Source organism: Marmota monax, unplaced genomic scaffold (genome assembly GCF_021218885.2).
Source record: "Marmota monax isolate L192 unplaced genomic scaffold, Marmota_monax_Labrador192_F-V1.1 WCK01_AAM20220418_F8-fsc00025, whole genome shotgun sequence".
NCBI lineage: Eukaryota > Metazoa > Chordata > Mammalia > Rodentia > Sciuridae > Marmota > Marmota monax.
Window position 1 is genome coordinate 18,031,349 of NW_026691950.1, and position 22,064 is coordinate 18,053,412.

Below are 22,064 nucleotides of genomic sequence, written 5' to 3' on the forward strand. Positions count from 1 at the left end.
GTAGTTAGTTACTCAATAAAGTATAACTGAGATACAATATGGCAATATAATGTTTAAATAATTTTAGGAATAGTTTTAAAAATAAGACTTGTAAATTAGTGAGCTACAACTTTCTAGCCTAACTTTTTGTATATACAGTTTTTTTTTCTTAAAATGTGTCATATTGAGGTTTCAAAAGTCAATGACTAGAAATAAGTATGTATTGACAGTAATTGAAAACATGAGTTTAGGTCAAAGAACAAAAATCTCACCCAAATGTAATTAACCAAAACAGCATCTCTTGATTGTCTTTGAAATTTTCCTGGAGTTTTCAATATGTTTACTGTGCATAATTTATCAGTTCATCCCTTCCAGTAAAATTGCCTTAGTTTTACAATATTTATAATCTGTAATTTTTAAAGTTTTAAGAATCCATTCTTCCTGACACTTGTACCATTTTCTTGTTGGTAACTTGTTTGTTTGTTTGTTTTTCCTCATTAGGATGCAGGCAAATTGTGTTTAAGAGACAAATGTTTATAAGTTCAAAAAGGTGTCACTTAATGAACATTGATAAATATGTCATAATTTCTCAAAACTTTCACTGACTTATACTGATCAGTAACTTAAAAACAATAATGAAAATTAATTTTAGAAATTATAAACACTATGTGTTTGAGGGCCTCACAACATTTTTATGACTGTATATTGACTCAGTTAAGAATGTCAAAAAAGGCAGAGGCAGATTTATAAGAATTATAAGAGAAAGAATTATAAAATTTATAAGAATCTTCTGCTAGTAGGTATTTCTGAATGACAGTATTTTTCCATGATAATATCAAATATTGATAAGTGTGAGATAAATTTCTTTAAGAAGGGTTATAAGTTCATTTATGCAGGGAAAGAGCTTCCCGGTTAATGTGTAACCTCATAGAGGACATTTCCTACAAGACAGACAAGCTATGGGGAGTCATAGGTTCTAGAAAACAATTGAAGAGTAGTTTCTTTTGAAGATGTCATTTCTTCAAAAGAAACATTTTTTATTGAAATAAAAAAGAAGACTATTATCTTAAATAATGGTACAGACTTAGTATTTATAAGTAAAACAAACAAAATTATTTGAAAGCTTTCTGTATACATAATTGCTGACCTGCCCTTTAAAATATAAAATATTGGTGTAATTATAAATATTGCATTTCATGTCTATCATTTGGAGTAGTATGCTTATTCAATCAGCTTGATTAATTTTTGCCTATTTTTCCAAGTTTATACTGTATTTTAAAGTTTACATGATTTTTTTAAAACTGCATTAGACAAATGGGTTTTTAAATAATAAACATAATGTTCGATGAAGGAAGTATGAGTGAAATGAATTATTTACTTTCAGTTTGGAAGAGGTGAATAAAAACTGCTTGGCCAATACCGTACCATTAATCTATTCTCTTTTCTCCTTTCTCTCTTTACTTCTCTCTCTCCAATAGAAGTGGAACAAAAAGGTAATTAAATACCTTTCATAAATTATATGCTATTTATAGGCTAAGTTATTTAACAGTTTAACATTGAGCTAAAATAATTTTGTTATTAATTCTTATCTATTTTATGGAAGTTTATTTACTACTTCTGCTGCTCAACTTCACTTTAATCTGTTTTACTGACCAATGCTAGTTTGATCCTTTTATCCTAACACAGTTTAATATTGTAAAATTTTCAACATTATATTATATTCCTCTTTATTTTTAAGTAAGTAGTTAGAAATCCAATAGATGTGATGAACAGTGATTGCTTTAGATTTGTTTTTATTTATGTGCTAAATGATTTCTCATAGCTCTGGTGTAGGTTCCCCTGTTTCACTCATTTGTGTCTACTAGGGGGAAAGGGAGATAATTTTCTAAAATATTTTAAATTGCTTTAGCAACCAAGGGCTTATTATTAACTTTAGCATGAAGGTGATGGACAATTTTTACAGCAAAGAGTTACTTTTCCTTACAACTAAAGCAATCATTTAAACAGCTGAGAAATTTTTTATAATCATCAATATTATCATGGTTTCTAAATTGACAATGCTCTTTTATTCTTGCTATGGAATATTTTGATAGCCAGTTCCCCTGACATTTTTTTTTATTTCTTCAAAATTAAAACTTGGGAGATTTTGGTAATTTATTGTCCTCTTCAATAATCTCCAAAAATGTAGCTGAGTTTCATCTTGTTTTCCATTGAATCTGCTCTTATAATCACTATTAAAAAAGCTAATCACTAATGCTGAAAGAATAATAAATCATTAAAAGTGGGTCAGATTCTAAATTCCTTGTGATTTCCTAATTTTTCCACCCCGTATATTTCTAATCACTTCAAACATAACAGTGGACTGCATGATTATTTTTCAGTGTGTTTGCTTTGCAAATATATTAGAGCAGTGTTTCCCACAGCAGGTTCAGCAGAAGACTGCAATCCAAAGAGGCTCTGTGGAAAAATTCCAACATCAAATTAGTTTGTGAAAATTCCTCACCCTTACAGCTTCTGCCTGGGAGATTCTCTAATTTACCTGTGCTATTAGAATCTCTACCACAATAGTATCTGATGTAACATTTCTTAGACAAATGTGGCTAAGGATCCTTTTTTTTTTCTTTTGTTGTAATACCTAGCTTTACTACTTGAAACCAGTGCTTCAAGGACCGCCCTATGGGAAACATTGCTTTATTGCCCCTTCATGTCAGATGAATCAGACAAGCTTTCTTATAACCACTGTCACAATATGTTACTGAATCATACTAAAATGCAGGTGAATCAGATGATTCTTGCCTGTTTTCATTCTGAAGTATGAGCAGCAAAATATAGCAAGTAATCTTGTTTTTTAATGCTTTTTTCATGTAACAGTAAAAGGTACATGTTTTAAGTTCCAATACTACTGTATTTAACAGGACATTTTTAACTGATTAAAATCTAGATCTTGGGTTCTTTTCTGTAACTTTTCACCCTTTCTTCTTTCCTTATTCCTTCTTTCCTTTCTTTTTCTTCCTTTCTCTTTTTCCTTCCAGTATCCATCCATCACTCATTTTTAATTGTGTGGACTGCATGCTCTGTGCGTGTTGTAGCAGTTTCAAGAGCTTTTTTTGCTAGAGGATTCACTGGCCTGTAACATACAAGATTTTTCATTTATTTAAACAAAAATTACTATGGGATATTCCTATGTTTATTAATGACAACTGTTCAACAGCTAATTTTTTGAGAGTGGAAACAATATACTTTCATTTCCAAATAAGATATGTTCTTCAGTGAACTAATAAACACATTGTGTATAAAGTTTTGTATTTGTTATATGTCTATAGAACACATAGACATATGTTGCACTTGATACATATATTCACAAATGTTATCATACACTTTAACAAAGGTAAAAACCACAGGAAAGCACAGCTACTCATTAAAAAAGTCTAAATTTTTAAGCAAATTAAATCAAAGTGATTTTTTAAAAAAGTCAAAATTAATATGGAAAAATACTTTGTGTTCTCAAAAAATGCACCAAAATAAGTGGTGGTGGGTATCTCTGGTTACAGTTGCATTCTTGCTGAAAAAATAAGAATATGAGAAAATAATTAATTAATACAATTTTTTGTCTTAACTCTTTCCCTTCCAACAGTTTTTCTTTGTCCTGGACTACTAAAAGGAGTATACCAGAGTGAACATTTGTTTGAGTCTGATCACCAGTCTGGGGCATGGTGCAAAGACCCTCTTCAGGCTTCTGACAAGATTTATTATATGCCCTGGACCCCCTACAGAACTGATACCTTGACTGAATATTCATCCAAAGATGACTTCATTGCTGGAAGGCCAACTACTACCTACAAGCTCCCTCATAGGGTGGATGGCACAGGATTTGTTGTGTATGATGGAGCTTTGTTCTTCAATAAAGAACGCACCAGGAACATAGTAAAGTTTGATTTGCGGACTAGGATAAAGAGTGGAGAGGCTATCATAGCGAATGCCAATTACCATGATACCTCCCCTTACCGATGGGGAGGCAAATCTGACATAGACCTGGCAGTGGATGAAAATGGGCTCTGGGTCATCTATGCAACAGAACAAAACAATGGTAAAATCGTCATTAGTCAGTTGAACCCTTATACCCTACGGATTGAAGGGACATGGGATACTGCATATGATAAAAGGTCAGCTTCCAATGCATTTATGATTTGTGGGATTCTGTATGTGGTCAAATCTGTATATGAGGATGATGACAATGAGGCCACCGGGAATAAGATTGACTACATTTACAATACCGACCAAAGCAAGGATAGTCTGGTGGATGTTCCTTTTCCCAATTCATATCAATACATAGCAGCTGTGGATTACAACCCCAGGGACAACCTACTCTATGTGTGGAATAACTATCATGTAGTGAAATATTCCTTGGACTTTGGACCTCTGGATAGTAGATCAGGTAAGTTTGAATTTTGATGGTATTCTGTGGGTGGATACTTAGAGTTTATTCTCATGATTTTAATTAGATAAACTGTGGTCTCTCTCTCTTCTGGCCCGTGTACCTAAAACTATTCTTTTTCTTATCTTTTTAGAGAAATCAATGATACCACTTTCAGTCCTAACAATTTATAACTATGAAAACCTGATTATTTGTCCTTTGTACAGCTTTTCTCCAAAAATTTTAGCTCTTCTTTTCTATGGGAATGTGTCATTAGCTGCTGGTTAGATCTTTGCATACTGAAATACACAAAACCTTTGCTAAGATAGGATGCTATCCTTTCTAATTAATTGTGAAATACCCTCAAAAATGCTCTTTGCTTGGAACATATCAAGGGTTTAGGATGATACAATGCTGCAGGAACTGTTAACCAATATATTCACCTCACAGATCATTTTATGTGACCACTTCATGGGACATATTGTCAGTTTGAGTGTGCCTTTGTCTGAGTGAACTTATTTGATATAGAGAATAATGTACATAAATGGTAAGTACAAAAAAATCACAATTTTTATAATAAATGACAATGGAGAACAGTTTTGAATAAGCTTGAGATCTAATCTTTCCTTTCAGTTCTTTAAAAGTATCCCTTATCTCTCTGGAACATACTATTTCCTTTTAATGTTGTTTGAAGATAACTATAAATAGCTTCAGTTTTTCTATTTCTTTTTTTTTTTACTTTTATTTACACAGGAGAACAGAATTATCTTAATTTAAAAGTTAAGTTTTGAAGCAAGCCATAATAATGTTCTCTAAGATTAAATGTAGTGGAAAATTAAAATAGGGGTGTCTGAATTTTGATAGTAATATACCCATTCAAGTATTTCTATCTTTTAGATTTTCCTGTTAATATCCTTATTTTCTGCACTTTTAAAAAAATATTCTTTAAGTACTGGAACTTCACCTAGTTGCATTCTACCACGGGATTATACACCAGCCCATATATATGTGTGTGTGTGTGTGTGTGTGTGTGTGTGTGTATTCCTCCTGTCTCAGCCTCCTGAGTAGTGGTATCACAGACACATGCCATCATGCACATCCATTTTTTTTTACCATGCTTTCACTAGCATGCCATTCTTCTAAATAGTCCAGTATATACACATTTTCTTACAGAAACAGATTCTAAATTTCATATGACCAATTACATTACCTTATATAAACTGTTTTTTAAAAATATGGGTTTTTTTTTAGTTGTAGGTGGACACAATATCTTTATTTTATTTATTTGTATATGGTGCTGTGGATCGAACCCAGGGCCTCACACATGCTAGGGAAGCGCTCTACCTCTGACCCACAACCTCAACACTATATATCCTCTTTTTAAAATGTATCTATCTGATAATTATTTTTGTCTTCCAGACATTAGTGTAATATAATGCATGCATTTAAGTCAGGTTCAATAGCTCTTTGTTGAGTGAATGAATGAATGGCTTTCTACCACTACTTTAGAGAGAATGACAAATTAGGTGGCTTTTTGTCTAACCCCTAAAAGGCTTCAGGAAAAGTGACAGTGCTTCTTTTCCTAATCATTAATGTTGATATTGTGTTGAATTGGCTTTTATGGAAAGGAGAGCCAAATTTGCAACAACAACAAATTATTATTAGGTCTTCAAAAAATCTTCTAAACCAACTGCATTATCTGTTTAAATGCAGTACAGGTAATATTTTTAAATACAATATACTGTGCAATTGAGAACCTGAGCAAGAATCAATCATTGGGTTGTATCCTAGGATACAACCTATTCTTCTATAGCTATGATATTCTTAAATCAAAATACATAATTTGTTACTGTAAACTCTGTTTATTAATGGTTCTTAACCTTTTTTTATTATTCATTTTGATCACAAAGTAATTTCAAATGGCCTCAAAAGAAATTATAGTCATATTTTGTAATTAGAGCAAAAAGCAATAATATAGTTTCACTTTTGTTTATTAAAAGATTATATGTTATTTGATAACTCTATGTAGGTAGAAAGAGGAGAATTGTTATTAATTGTGGCCATGAAGAAGGTTGTACCACTCAATTAATTTTATTTATCTGTTTGTTTATTTATGGGAGCGGGGCCATTTTACCCACATCTATTAGTGCTCATGTTTGTAAAAAAAAAAAAAAAAGATGTTTTTGAAGTGACAAACTTTAAGAAATGATAATTTTCAGCTTTTAATTGAATTCCTAAGCCAGGAGATTCAGTTTTCACTCCTTTTGAACAACCACAATTAAGACTTTGTTTTGCAAATAGTGGGATTTCACCTGTATTAAATTTGTAGATATAATTGCCAGAAAAAGTATCAATTTGCACACACAGCTGCTCAAATTAAAAAGCTGGTACTTTGGCATGGACTTACTGTAGTTTAGAGGTGGAAATAATAAGTGTAGAAGTAAATTTTATGCATGCTATATGTGGATACGAGAATTTCAATTAGCATTAATAGAGGCTGTTCATCTTCATTCCACAGTTTTTGGTGGGTGTTTTTCTGTAGTAAATTACATTGACATTTTTCAAAGGAATTGCCTTCGAGGAATTCTTATTGCCAGTGTATTATGGGCCTTTTTATTCAACCATATATGAAAACTCTCAATTTACAAATATGTTATGGTCAAAAACATACCTAAGTATGTAGACCAAAAATGTATTTGTTGTTGCCATTTGTTGGTAGCAGTCCAAGTCTTCTTGTTCTTATTTTAACTATGTTCTGTAACAAAAAATAATTAATGATTTTTGTATAGGGTTACCTGTGTTTTACTTCTACTGTATATAACTGTTCTGTACACCAAAAAACCTAGCATTGGAGATAAACACAAATGTGCTTCTCATAGGTATAGAAAGCTCTCTGGTGATGCTTACACATAGGTAGCATCTGTTTCTAAATATGAACTAAAGGGTCTTGTAGGACCTGGGTTTGAATTCTACCACTGTCAGTTGCTCAATTGTGGGAAGTTTGCTCAGCCTTTTGTTCTTGGTTTCCTCAAATATGAAGTGGAAAAAATGATACCCACCTCAGAATATTTTTGTTAAATTTTAATGAGGTAATGCACAGAATAGGCATAGTAGAGTCACTAACCGCATCACTAAGCTACACACCAGGGAGCCTCAAGCACCATTATTATCCACATTTTCCCAATGAGGGCCCCCAAAGCATTGTGGCTTATGTAACTTACTCAGAACTTTCTGTTACTAGTGATAAGCATTCTCTAAGTAAAGTACAATTTGTAATTTATACTCTGAGAAAATTACCATGAATTCATACTCTAGGAACTGTTACCTACTTTTCAAGTATGAAATCAGATGTTTTATTTTGTTATGTTTTTACAAGGGTCATTTTTAAATTCTAGAATAGAAAACTTTGTGGAAGTATGTGAAGAAAAGTTTATCTCCTCAGGAACATTCTGAAGAGTGATTGTAAAAGTCGTTTATTTCTAGTCCCTACTTTTCCCAGCACCTACCTCCCCACTGCTAAATTGTCTTCTGTTAGTTTGGCTCATTACATGACATATATGTTTTCTTTCTTTTTCAAAGGAAAACATTGTAAGGGATGATACAATCTGTGAAATGGATTGTTTTCTACCATATCAAGAAGTTAATTTTAATTAAATTCTTTAAATTTGTACTGCAAATATTCATTGTTATATTGTAGAATATAACTAAAGTTTCTCATTGAAAAGATCTTTAAGGTTCCATTCTTCTGTGTACAGTATACAAGAAGTTTAAAATTTCTGATTTATCTAAAAATATTTTCAGGACATTATATTACCATCACTTATTCTGCATTATATCAACTGCGAATTGCCAATATTCTTATGGTTTTCCAAAATAAATTGATGTAAAAATAAGAACTTATTTTTATACTACTGCTTCATATCCATGTAACTATATATATTTGAAAACAATTTCTTTTAAAATGTTAATAAGGTACTTGTATTTCACTTATTTAAGAATACACAGTGCAAAGAGTCTCTAATTTATAAAATGCTTTTTTATAACCACTTAGACTTGAATTAATACTGGAATAATCTCATTGATATTGTTTTGGTCATTTTTGTCTACAGTCTTATTGAGTGCCTGATAAATGTAGGTGTTCTGTAAAGGTTTGTTAAATGATTTAAACAAACAAATGAAAGAAAATAACTTACAGTGTTCTGATTTTTTAGGATATTGAGAGTAGAAGTGTTATTTCTAAATTTGTTTTATAAACCATATAATTTTAGTATGCTCCTCTGCTAGTCATCTTCATTGTTTGCTGCGAACTTCTAAGTCCAGAAGTTTTAACTCATTCCAGCCATCGTACCCAGGTTCCGTACCCTACAGTTAGGTCCTTCTCCTCTTCACCCAGGCTGTCCTGGGCCTTGGTAAAAGGGCAGTTGATCAGAGAATTTTATAGTAAGAATACAGTTTCAAAATGTTCAGTTAGAAAATTACTGATTTCTTCATGGTAGAGAAAATGGAAAGTGTATTATATTCAGAAAGGCATAATAACTGTAAGGTTTTGTGTTATTTATTTATTTATTTATTTATTTTTGTAGTACTATATATTGTACCATTGAGCCACATCCCCATTCCTTTTCATTTTTTATTTCAATACATGGTCTCACTAAGTTGCATAGGGCCTCATTAAATTGTCAAGGCTGGCCTTGAACTTGTGATCTTTGGCCTGTCTTTGGCCTCTTGAGGCACTTGGATTACATGCATGTACTACTATGCCCAGATAATTGTGTTCTATTGAATCAACATTATGCTGGGCCCAGTTATTCCTTAGCTATTTCACGGGTTATGTGAATGCCTCTGGTTTGCTTCATAATTCTCAAACTCTCTGTGTGTCCAGGCATATCTGCTGTGAGGTAGTCATCTGTATCATTTGCCTACTCCCAGCAGCTTGGGAGGCTGAAGCAGGAGGATCACAAGTTCAAAGCCAGCCTTAGCAACTGACCCTAAGCTATTTAGCAGGTAGACCCTGTCTCAGAATAAAAAATAAAAAGGTCTGGGGGTGTGGCTCAATAGAAACCCTGGGTTCAATCCCTAGTACAAGGAAGGAAGGAAGGAAGGGTGGGAGGGAGGAAGGAAGGAAGGAAGGAAAGGAAGGAAAGAAAAGCATTGTTGTGGAAGAACTGATGATTCAACTTTGGACACTGTATCAAAAATGTTTATTAGCATTTAGCATTTTAGTCTAAAATGAAAGTGAAAGTGCTACTATTTTCTGAACAGAGCCCTACATCTAAAACTATTCAATCTAGAATGTTCTTCAAATGAACATTTAACTGAGTCAATTTCCTACCATATAAAATATGGTATAAAGTATACATTCATCATTGCTTTTTCCATTGATCCTCTTTTGTGACTTGTAACGTCCAAATACTCGTTAGCTATTTCACAGGTTATTTGAATGCCTCTGGTTTGCTTCATAATTCTTAAACTCTCTGTGTGTCCAGGCATATCTGGTGTGAGGTAATCAGTTGTATCACTTGCCTTTATCCATTAATAGTGATTGGTGTTGACTGGCTGTCAGTCTTAACTGTTCTTTCTCCCAGATCACCTTGTGCCTAATTCATTATTCATTAATGAAGAATGATGAGATGTGAGTCATTTTCTTTGACTCTTATAGTTAGTTTGTCTCCAAACTGTCTGGGGAAAAATCTAGATTTTCCTTTGCAAATATGCAAATACTTATCAGTATTTTCTTCTGAAGGAGGAAGAACTAGGCTCAAGTTGATAATTAGAACAAGCAGATAAACCTACTTCCAATATTTTCTGAAAGATACAGTGTCCACTGGTTGATATTTAATGCAGAACGCATGAGGCAATGAATACTAACAATAGAACGGATGGACAGAACCACTGCCCTCTACCAGCTCTTCTGCTTCCCAGACAGTCCACATTTTCTTGAAAGCCATTTGAGATTATGTAAATGAACCATTCCTCTATGTGCCCAAGGTAGTAGAATCTAAACCAACAACAGGAAGCCTACACATAACAGTTTGACAATGCAGATAAGGTGAACCTTCTGTCCTTATAATATGCTAATTAAGCGGATTTGTGTCTCCAGTAAAAGCTGTGGCTATGTGGTGATGAATAAGAACTTTAAACACACATGACACCTCGTTAAAATGTAATTTTCACATCATATATCTGAGCCCTTTACTTTGACAGCTGAGTAATGTGAATGCTGGGCAGAGAATCCTGAACATTTTGAATCTGTCACGTGTTTAATAGGTAGTCGAATCTGCTTCCTGAACAGTTTAGTTAAATATGATGCACCCTCAACAGAAAATAGAGCCTGAAACTATAGAATCTTAAATCAGACTTGTCTACAGCCTATGGGTTATCTCCACTTGAGATGCCACATTGTCTCTAAAGTTTAATTTACCTCTGTCTTAGTAGCTGAGTGCCCTTTACAAAGAGAAAAATTGTCAGCAACTTGTTGCTAATTTCAACCCTCACTTTATTTTTATGTATCAGCTGTTTCCCTGTGTGCAAAGGGGCCCCCTCTTTTTCTTCCCAATGCTTCTCCATGGCCTGTAGTGACAGCTGCTGCCTGAAGGACATTGCTTCCCAGCCAACTTGCAAAACTTGGAAGAACTGTCCAGTTGCCACTCAACATCGACTGAATACTCTCTCAAGTTTTTTTTTTTTAAACCTTTGCTGTATTTTTTATTTCTTCATAATTGAGGGTTTAAACTTCCCTGAATGACACCTTCCACTTCTCAGGATTAGTGTAAAATACACAGTCCTATACAAAAGAAAGCTGAACCTCACTTTATCCAATGGAACCCAGTATTAGCCATTAATCTGGCACGTAGGTGACTTGTTTTAGCCTTTTTGCTGCTATGACAAGACCTGACAAGAAAAATTAGTGGAGGAAAAATTTAATTGCGGCTCACAGTTTCAGATTTCTCAGTCCATACATAGCTGACTCTGTTGCTTTGAGTTGGAGGTGAGGCAGAGAATTAGGGTGGAAGTGTGTGGTGGAGGAAAGCCTCTGGAAACATGGCATAGAAAGCAGAGATCTCCAGGGACAAAAGACATTTACCCCAAAGCCACACCCTCAGAAACCCATCTCCTCTAGCCATACCCTCCCTGCCTGCAGTTTCTACTCAGTTGATCCTCATCAGGGAATTAATGCACTGATTAGGTTGGGGCTTTCATAACCCAGTCATTTCACCTCTAAACTGTTTTACATTGTCTCACACATGAGCTTTTGGATGACACCTAATATCTAAACCATAACATTGGCGGTCCTAATAATGGAGACTGGAGTCAAGGGGTCAAACGATTCTAAAATGTTACAAAGTAAATTTTTCCATGTAGAGTGTTGTCCCTGCTAAATGAACAATTGTTAGAAAAGTGATCAAAATTGTTTCTATGTGGAAGTCACAGTCATAAAAAAGACAACTTATTTATGATTAAGCTTCTGATTCACACCAGCTGTCCTTTCTGGAGCCATTTCACTTGTCATTATCATGTCCACAAGAGGGCAGGCAGGTGGAACTGAAACAGTCCTGCAGCGGATTATTAGCACATCTTAAAAGGGTCGGTAGCAATGACAAAAAATGAGATTTCAGGTTATCTAGGGGTTCCACCTTAGAAACCTGCCCTTAGATCCATATTAGCATAGATAAATGAGAACTGATTTCATTATATTATTGCTGTCAAAATACCCAAGAATGTGTTTCTCAATTGTTTAAATAATGTTCAAGTAGCTTGGATTAGGTTTGACAATTGACAGTTTGTGTTTTTAAGAATAATAGTATTTCTTCCTTAATGACTGCTTTTCCTCTAGAAAGCTAAATTCTCTGATAATATTAATTAATGACCAAATAATTCAAGACATATACATGACAAGTAAAAATTTATGGTACTCTGTAATTTTACAAAACAAGACATGTTGCCAGATTTCTTCAGAAACAAATGGAGAATACTTATTTTTATCTGCTTAAAGAAATTTGCCTATTGCTTGTCAACAGTACAAATTTACGGCCAAACCTTTCATATCTACTAACTCCACTGAAGGCATAAATCAGAATGATCCAGTGATTTCTATGTAAAGTATTTTGTGATTAAAATATTTTAGCCTTAAAACTTGAATTTATTTTTAAATATTGTTAAAAAGAACAGTTCTACCTAAAATAGACAAATGTAAGTGAAAAGACAGGTATTTGTTGATATCAAGACTTTCTAAAATAGTATCTATAATGTTAGGTTTTTTTTAATATGGAAATGACTTTAAAGAAATTTTTGCCTTTGAAAACAAGAAAACAGTTTTTCTACAAACACACTATTCATTAAAATATAGACTATGGTTATTAAAACATAACTTCCTTTTAAAATCTATGTTAATTTTGCTATTAGCATGAGTATTAATGTATTAGACAAAAGGTTAGACTTGTATTTTATAGAGAAACCCATCAAGAGATATGAATGGTAATGGTTTGTGGAGGGAAGGCTTGAAAGTAAAACTGCAAGAATTAAGAAAAGCCAAAAATGAAAAATGGAATTCATGCACAAATTAATATTTGCAATGTAAAACAGAAGAAGGAAGTAAGGGCTAAGTTAAGTCAAAAGCCATGTGATTAAATGATGGATTTTTTTTTTTCCTTTGACTTGGGAAAACCATCTTCAAATGTAGTAAAGGCTAAACAGCTCCCTGCTATACAGTTACAATAGTGAGGGAGGCAGTAGTCTAGCAAAAACAAATTAGGAGAATAAACAAAGAGAAATGATTAAAAAAAACTATTAGTATTATCTACTGTTTATTAGGTGTTTGACAACCATTTATAGAGATTATCAAATTCAGTCCTAACAGTAATTATGCAATGGAAGCTTCATGTTTATTTCCAGATGAAGAAATTGATGATCAGAGTGATTAAGTAGCTCGAATGTCAAATATATTGTCCAGAACTTCATTTAGAAGCCTGGTCTGACTTACTTTTTATTGTCATGTTACCACCACAGGTGATCAAAAAGAATACAGGTGCCATAACTTAGATGCATGGCTAGAGCTGGGAGAACAGTGTACATATTCTAGGACTGAAGTCAAAGAAAGGTATCAGGTTACATCCATCCTCAAGCAGAGGGAGGGCAAGCAAACAGAAATGTGTTGTAGAGCACTCATCTTCCCCTCCAAAGTCTATTAGTGTTCACATGCTTACTTTAACCCTTAAAAACAAACATGACTAGGCACCAAGGAGAAAGAGAAAGTCATCTGCCCAGAGAAACTCAGTTCATAAATGTGAATTTGGACTTCAAAGGACCTCATCTGTGTAAGCTGTTATATTTACAATAGAAAAGATATGTAACACACATAAGCCTAGAAGAGAATGTGATATATAGTGTTTTCTGGGTTATAGGATGTGTTGTGTTTGTATGCGTGTGTGGGTGTTAACTTCTCAGAAATACTTGAAGAAACAGAGATTTAATTATTGAAGGATTAGAAGGATTAGTTGGAAACTTTGCTGAGATTCTGAGCAATTTGAAGGACTTTAGAGATTTGAGGACTGGATCTTTATTAGATTTAAATCTACTTAGCATAAATTATTTCCATTTCTGAATACAGATGGATTGCTAACGATATTCTCATGCTTATTAACTATGAGCAAAACTGGCAAAATGATGAAAAGTAGAAGAAGAAAGAAAAGAAGGGAAGAGAGACACAAAAATGAAATATATTTTTCTTTAAAAATAAATGAACAAGAGTGATGAGTTCCCTTTTTTCAAAAAGAAAATGATTAAAGTACACTTATTTTTCATTTGTAAAGAGCTATTTTCCAAAGATTTAATTAACCTCAAGTAGCTAAAATATGGTTAAGGACAAATTGAAAAATGCATGTACTGGCAGATTGGGGTGTTAATTGTTAAAACATTATTAGAGAGCAAGTAGGCAATACATAGGTAAGAGAAGAAAAAAATATATATATATATACACACACACATATATGACAGGTGTATTATATATTATATATAATATGTATGTATAATATATATATATTTTCCCTACTTGTCTAGTTTCTCAGCTGGGGCTCTGTAACTAAAAACAGATTAACAAGAGAAAAGGGCACAAACTATTGCTTTTAACTTATTAATTGTAGATTGTTCATGACACAATTGTCATGCACAGTTGTCAGCCTTCAAAAGGAAATGACCCCTCCCACCTCCAAAAAAAAGTTAAACCTGAGTGTTTTTATACTAAGCTTGATGAAGAATGGAAAGTCATGGAAAAACATGATGTGACAAGGGAGTAAGAGTTAAGAGTAGTAAACTAAGGAAATTTGGCAAATTTGCTCTTTTAGGTTGCTCTGGGTCTCCCCCCATCTTTGGGCAAAATGTGACTGTCCTGTGACCTGCTTCAGTAGATGGAAAGGGATAAGGTGAGGTTTTCAAGAAAAAGCTCAAAAGAAAAAGCACAGTTTGCCTGCAGTTGTCCAGGTGGAAAATATGGAGAGGAAAAGAAGGCCTGAGTCTGACAGTAAAATGCAGTGTCGCCAAATATTTAAAAGACCTGGTCATCATGGAATGTGTGAAAAGTATTATGTGACATCCCTTAGAAACAAAAGCACTGTGTTAATTGTTGATGCCTATAAAATAATTAACAAAAATAGGTTTTATGCTAGAATTCCCCCTTTTTCTAACACAAGTCAAGTATTCTTTATTCAAAATGCTTGGGGTCATAATTACTTTGAATTTTGGAATTTTGGGCATGGGGATTTTGGAATACTCGCATATATAGAATGGTTATCTTGGGAATGGGATCCAAGCATAAATGTCAAATTCATTTATGTTTCATATATACCTTATACACAAAGCCTAGAGGTGATTTCATACATTATTTATAAATACTTTTCTGCCTTTTCACTGTGACCCTTCACATGAGAGTAGGTGTGGGATTTTCCACGTTTCTTGTCATATTGGCTCTCAGAAAGTTTTGGATTTTGAAGCAGTTTGAATTTTCAGATTAGAGATGCTCAATATAATATAGTCCCATTTAGCTTTGTCTCTGCCTCTTCTCCAATGTTTTCAGTTCAAAATCATCAGTGTGCTAACGTGGCATATTTGGGGATACCATATTCTGTCAACTACCATAACTTTTACCAAACTTCCCATGAATATGAACATGTTAATCTGTCAGATAGTCTAGTAACTATGATTTTCAAGGTTTCAGAACATGGCAGAGTACTACTTCTGTGTATAAACAGGACTACTCACTTAATTGATTGTGTTCCAGACCAAAGAATTAGAAGTAACCATGGCAAAGGTTCAAAGGCCCAGTTTTGCATGCAAGGAAAAGTTTAGATGTTCTAAATCTGTCAGGCTATTAGATGTAAATGAGGGTGGGGACTTTTAGATATCTGATTTTCTACTAAAATAAGATTACCTAGTCAGAAGAAATTAGTGTCATAAAAGTATAAAACTTTTGGATAGGATTCACAATAGGAATTGAACATCAAAAGTAATCATTTAGTGGAATTAAATTATATGTCAGCACTGTGCGAGGTGGCACATGCCTGTAGTCCCAGTGGCTCAGGAGGCTGAAACAGAAGAATGACGAATTCAAAGCCAGCCTCAGCCAACTCAGTGAGACCCTGTCTCTAAATAAAATACAAAATAGAGCTAGGGATGTGTCTCAGTGGCTGTGTACCCCTGAGTTCAATTCCCAGTACCCCTCCCCCCAAATTATATATGTCAGGTTATGGTTTGAAGTCAAGTGGTAAAAATAAAAGTTAGGTATAAGGAAAATTATTTTTGAAACTCCTTTAATAGTTTATAAAAACTGCGTTTTTAGAAATCATGTCCCTCTGGAGTATAAAGATAATAATGTATTATCGAACAATACAAAGAGTACAAAATCAGATTTGTTGTACCTTTACACTTTTTACCTTTACAAAGTATAATTTGTAGTATTCCAGTTACATTAAAAAATACTTGAATTCATGTAAATTAAATGTATCTAGATTAAAACTCCTCTGTATTAAAAAAGAGAAAAATTTGGTTGTTATAATTGTGTATGTAAATCCTTTCTGTGAGATATTTTTTTCTAAAATAATATATCAACAGAAGTATCTTCTTGAAAATTTTGAGGCATGCTTTTCCCATTAACTTTGTATACAATTATTAGATCACATACTAAATGTCTCAGCAGTAAAACTATTAAAGTTATACATAGAAGAATATTTAATAATGAGATCTGTTCATTACATATTGCTAAATTTTTAAAAGGTATGTCAAAATGATTTGTAATTTAGATCATTATACATTTTCTCTAGTTTTATTTGTACTAGAAAAGTCCTTTAAAATTTTTTCTTTGAATGTTTTTAAAAAATACTCTGTGTTTCATAAGTCTATTTTTATTCTATGTCTTTGTTAGCAAGTAGAGGACTCAAAAGTTTAATGTTGATATTAGGTATAAATTTTAATATTTGTATACAGTATCTGAAGGATTCAGATTTGAGTCTCTTCTGAGTTTTACCAGATTTCTTTAGTAAATACATTGTCTTTAAAATTTAGAAATAGATTTTTCCAAATTAGCCTAATAATCTACAGTAATAAAGGACCAATGATGAATTTATAATTCTATGAAACGATGTAAAAAGGCCTTATAATTGTTTTCAATTTGCATCAAAGATACAATTAGCACCCTCTTGTGATCTGAAGGAGCAAATGAAAAATACCTAAGTAGTATTGCAAAAACAAAAGTGCAAGAAAAGTCCTTATTCTCTTTGTGTGTTTTATTTTGTCTAAGGATGAAAAAGTCATACAGAACTTTATCCATGGGGACGCACTCCAAGACTCTGGGTGGATAATGAGACACAGCACAAATTCTTTATACCCTTTATATGTTTTTTTTTTTCTGTACATTCACACCTATAGTGAAGTTTAATTTCTAACTTAGATACAATATAATATTAATAATACTAATGATAAAATAGGATATACTGATATACTGTAATGAAAGGTTGTGCTTTGGTGCCATATTAATTAAAGTAATGTTACTTGAATGCAGGCACTGTGATACCATAACAGTTGATCTGATAACTGAGGGGGTAGGTAACAAATGGATGGGTAATATATGCAGCATAGAAATGCTGAAGAAAGGGAAGATGCAGGCAGGGCAGAGTGGGAAAGATATGATTTCATCATGATACTCAAAGTATAATTTAAAATGGATGAGTTGTTTACTTCTGGAATTTTTCATTTGATAATTTTAGACCTTAGTTAACCATAAGTAACTGAAACCATGAAAAGCCAACTATGGGTAATGGATCTATAGAAGTTCTTAAAAGTATTGGGCATTTCTAGAAACTGTTTCTAGCTCTTGGTTATAGAGTACTGAAAGATACATATCATGTTAGGAGTCTACTCTCTTATAGAAACTGAATAAGACAATGGATTGAGCTCTTTGCCTGAGACCTAAGAAATAATACTTATGCTCCATTCTAGTGTTTGGTTTAGTGATACACTAAATCAACTTTGACATTGAAAGAGTTCAAATCATCAGCTTTTTGAAGTTGAAAGAGGGAAAAACATAAAAAGAAAATCACAAGTGTAAATGTACTAACATTGCATCTGAATGAAAAGAGTCAACTATTGTAATCACATTTGGAACTTTAAAAAATATACTTTCAGCTTTGACTGTGAAACAAATAAAATTGCCCACCTGAAGCATTCATCTTTAACAAAAAGTTATCCAACTATGACCTTTATATGATTGTACTTACATTTCCTAAGAGTATGTGTGCTAATTGAATATTGACTATTAGCTATTAAAACAAGGCAAGGAATGCATTTGATGAGAAAAGCAGTACTGATAGTCATGATGATAGAGTAATCATATTAAAGGCCATTTGTAAAGGAAGTATTCAAATATTTTTATTGTGATTTCATTTAATTATTTTTGGAGGCAAATAATTTTATTTTAGTGATCAGTGCTTTTAAATGTTTTGATGATTCGAAACCTGTTTTCATATACCTTTGTATAGCATAAGGTAAGTAACTCTTACTCAATCATATAGAGTAAGAGTCAATGAAACTGATTCCCAAGAGATAAAGGCATATGGGTCTCAAAGTGTGATCCAATAGGAATAAGAAGTTCAAATTGCCAGGTCTCACCTCAGATGAATCTGAATTTTCAAACAAGCTGTTAAAATTTTAGAATTACTCTATAGGCCATAACCCCCACTAGGTCAGTAATAAAGAGTGTAATAAAATTATTATACTGTTTTAAAAAATATTTCTGTGATTATTTTTGTTGCTGGATTTTAAATAGGTCTTTGTCAATCTCTTATCTAACCACTCACTGCAAAAAGACTATGTAAATCACTACAGGAGCCTGTTAAAATATGAATTTTCTGCCTCTTTCTCATACTCCATCATATTAGAGCCCTAAGATGTTGATCCAGTATTTAAAGTGAAGCCCTGGAATAATATTTTTTAAGGGCTTTAATTCTGGATTTGAGAAAGAATTACTGCTTTAGTTTCCTAAGATTTAAATAGATTTTATATCTTAGCATGAATAATTGTCTTAATGCATTCAGAATTGGTTGAGCAATATATACTACCCCTTCTGTCTTCCTGGGCTGCTCTTGCAGGGAAGAGCATCACTTTGTTTCATTAAATGTCCCTGTTTTGTGTCCTCACAGAATTCCTGTCTGTATGGTTGTCAGGGAAGAACAGCAGCCTGATCCAGGATGGACATGTCTCTTCATGAGCTTGTCCTGGCAGAGCAGGGTGCCATTTATCCTCACCTTGAATGGCTGGAATAAATTAACACACTGAGAAGAGATATGAGACTCTGGGCAAGCCAGCCGTCCTTTGCAAATGCTCCTGGTCTGCTCACATGTTGAGGGGAAAAGGGTGAGAAGTGGGCATGAAGACAAATCAGTCCTGTAAAGGAATTTGGTAAGCAGTAGAGTTCCAACCACACCATAGGCGATACCCCATATCTCTATATTTTAACTTAAGGCAAAGATATCTTTTATACTGAAAATAGGATTAGGCAAAACTTGAATTTTTCATTTATGTTCATAATTTCTACAAGTATACTAATGCAGAGTATATAGCACATGATGGATGCCTTCTGTCATCCATTCCCACTGATTTCCCTAAACATGGACAGATGAAGAGCTGTTTTGAAATGCTGTGTGACTGCTCCAAGACTAATCACTCTTTCAGCTGTATTAATTTTTCTGGTCATTCAAAGGCAACATGAATTGGACTTAGCTTTACCAGCTAAGGTGTAAGTCAATGTAGAGAATAAGAGAACCTTCCCACCCTGAATCAGGCTCAAGTGTAAATTTTTTTTCCACCCCCTGCTACTACTTTTACTTTTCTCTCTGAAAATAGAAACTCTGCTGACTTCCCCAAGTAAGACTACACAATTCTATAGCATGCCTCAGTGTGAATCTGTTGAATTACTATTCTGTTATTAAAAGGGACTCTAGCAACTTCTATGTTTTACATTGTTAAAATTGGCCATAAAAGTGCTATCTTAATGAAGTTTACTTAGGAGAGCATTTCTATATGTCACCTTCTCCCTACATCTTTTTTTTTTTAAATATGTATCAGAGTTTACCTCTAGAAATATTTGGCTTAGTCATTTCTTATTATTTGAATATGAGGTGTTCCTCAATAGCCCCTGTGATAATTCAGGAATATTCAGAGGTGAAATAATTATATTATGAGAGCTTTACCTTAACAGTTGATCCTAGTTTCAGTGCACTGACTGGGTGGTAACTATAAGCAGGTGAAGCATAGTTGGAGGAGGTTGGTAATCAGGAAGGTTCATCTTTCCTGTGGCTCCTTTCTCCTTTTCTGTCTATGCTTCCTGGCTACTGTGAATGGAGCAGCACTTATCCACCATGTCCTTCCACCGTGATATTCTGCTTCGCTATGGGCCCAGAGCAATGGACTCAGCCAACCATGGACTAAACCTCTGGAACCATGGGCCAAAATAAACTCGCCATGCTCTAAGTTGTTCTTGTCAGGTATTTTGGTCACAGAGACACCAAGCTAATACAAGACTAGAGCAAGGAGTATTTGGTTGTTCTATTTTTTTTTTTTTTTTTTGCTTTCCATTTTATAGCAATTTGAATTGTCACTGTAGGCATTGACTCTAGTTGCATGAAGTTTGATTTATTTTTTCATACTTTACCCTATTCTGTTTGGGATGTAAAATGATTCTGATGTTATGCCTATTTAAAGCATTATGAAATAGTAAAACCATTAAAATAATATAAAGGTTCACATGATCATTGGGAGTTTTAAGCATTTGTAAACTGTAGGAAAAAGGAAAGCCTACAAGATACATGAGTTTCATTAGTACTGTCGTAACTACGTATCTTTAGATTCAAGGTATTTTCTCTTCAGGATAATTGAGGGGCATTTAAGTTTTCCTTAATCATTTCACATAATTAGGTTTCATATTTTTCATAATTCACTGTATATACAAATATTTATGGAATTTTTAAATTTGGACCAAGACCTTAAATGAATATGTGATAGAATTGATCCCTTTAAATTCCAAAGAATTTTTTTTTGAGAATTAAAGTTGATCTATGACTCTATTACTTGAAATGGGATGAGGAGGACATAATTATCATTTAGCAGAGTATTCATGAGTATTATGGGAAGAGATGCAGTACTGCCTGCATCCTAAATATCTGAACTCCTTGTTATTTAGATGTGCACAGTGTATACTAGATTTCTTTCTTTTCTCATTAATGAGATGAAATAATATTCACTGATTCTGTCTGTAGCACTTGGCTATTATTTGTGTAGCCGTATAAACAATGAGCAGCTGTATCATTGTTTGTATTACATGATTTTGTTTATTCATTTAAAAATTTTGTGACAGTAGCGTGGCTTAGCAGCATGCTTATGGTAATGAAGAAGTTAATTAGCAATATTGAAAAAGACTTCAAGACATGAGTTTTAATAAGTAGTGCTAAAAATATTACAGCAGTCATCCACAGATAAACATAATAAGCCTCAGACAAATGGGGAAAATGCTTAGATTATAAGAAAAATCATTTTAGAACTCTTTGGCTTTCCTGTTTAAAAAATATATATTATATATAAATACACACTCATGCACATACCAAGGACACTGACTGCAATTTCTCTGGGGCTTTTTCTTCCTCTGACATAAAACTACTACATGGTAGAATATAGACGCTTACTTTAACAACAGCAACAAAAAAGCAAATATCTTTTTATAATAAATTCACTATAGTAGAAAAAAGAAGACTGCCAGTAAAGGAGTCAGACAGTTCACCAAGAATGCTGGAATTACATGAGCTTTCCAGCTCTCAAGTATTGATAGACATAGTCTGAGTGTGTTCGTCTGCTTCATTTTAGAGCCAAAGAAATCTTCATTCAAGCACTAGGAAATCCATAATTGGAAAGAATCCCATAGTCACTGCTGATATTTTCCTCTAATTATAAGTGAGTTTGTTGTGTCATAAGCCCACTTAGGAACGGAAGATTTTGGTAATGAAAGTATTCCCAGGCGGCTCTGACTTGACCTGGTGTTACCAGAAATTTGCTTATGTTGTCTAAGCGTGAGTGTGGCAAGTAGTATATTTGATATAGTGATATGAAAACATGAATATCAGAGTTTTAAAGTATG

At 33.3% G+C, this 22,064-nt stretch overlaps 1 protein-coding gene across 22 annotated transcripts in view; it reads left to right on the plus strand.

Annotated features, from left to right (window-relative positions):
• The window catches only part of Adgrl3 (adhesion G protein-coupled receptor L3), a 785,567-nt gene that overhangs the window by 476,225 nt on the left and 287,278 nt on the right, over positions 1-22,064 (plus strand). For all 22 annotated transcript variants that reach the window (XM_058571494.1, XM_058571546.1, XM_058571073.1 and 19 more), the window contains one exon: positions 3,614-4,414. In XM_058571494.1, coding sequence (XP_058427477.1) covers positions 3,614-4,414 — 801 coding nt within the window. The remainder of the gene's footprint in view (positions 1-3,613; positions 4,415-22,064) is intronic.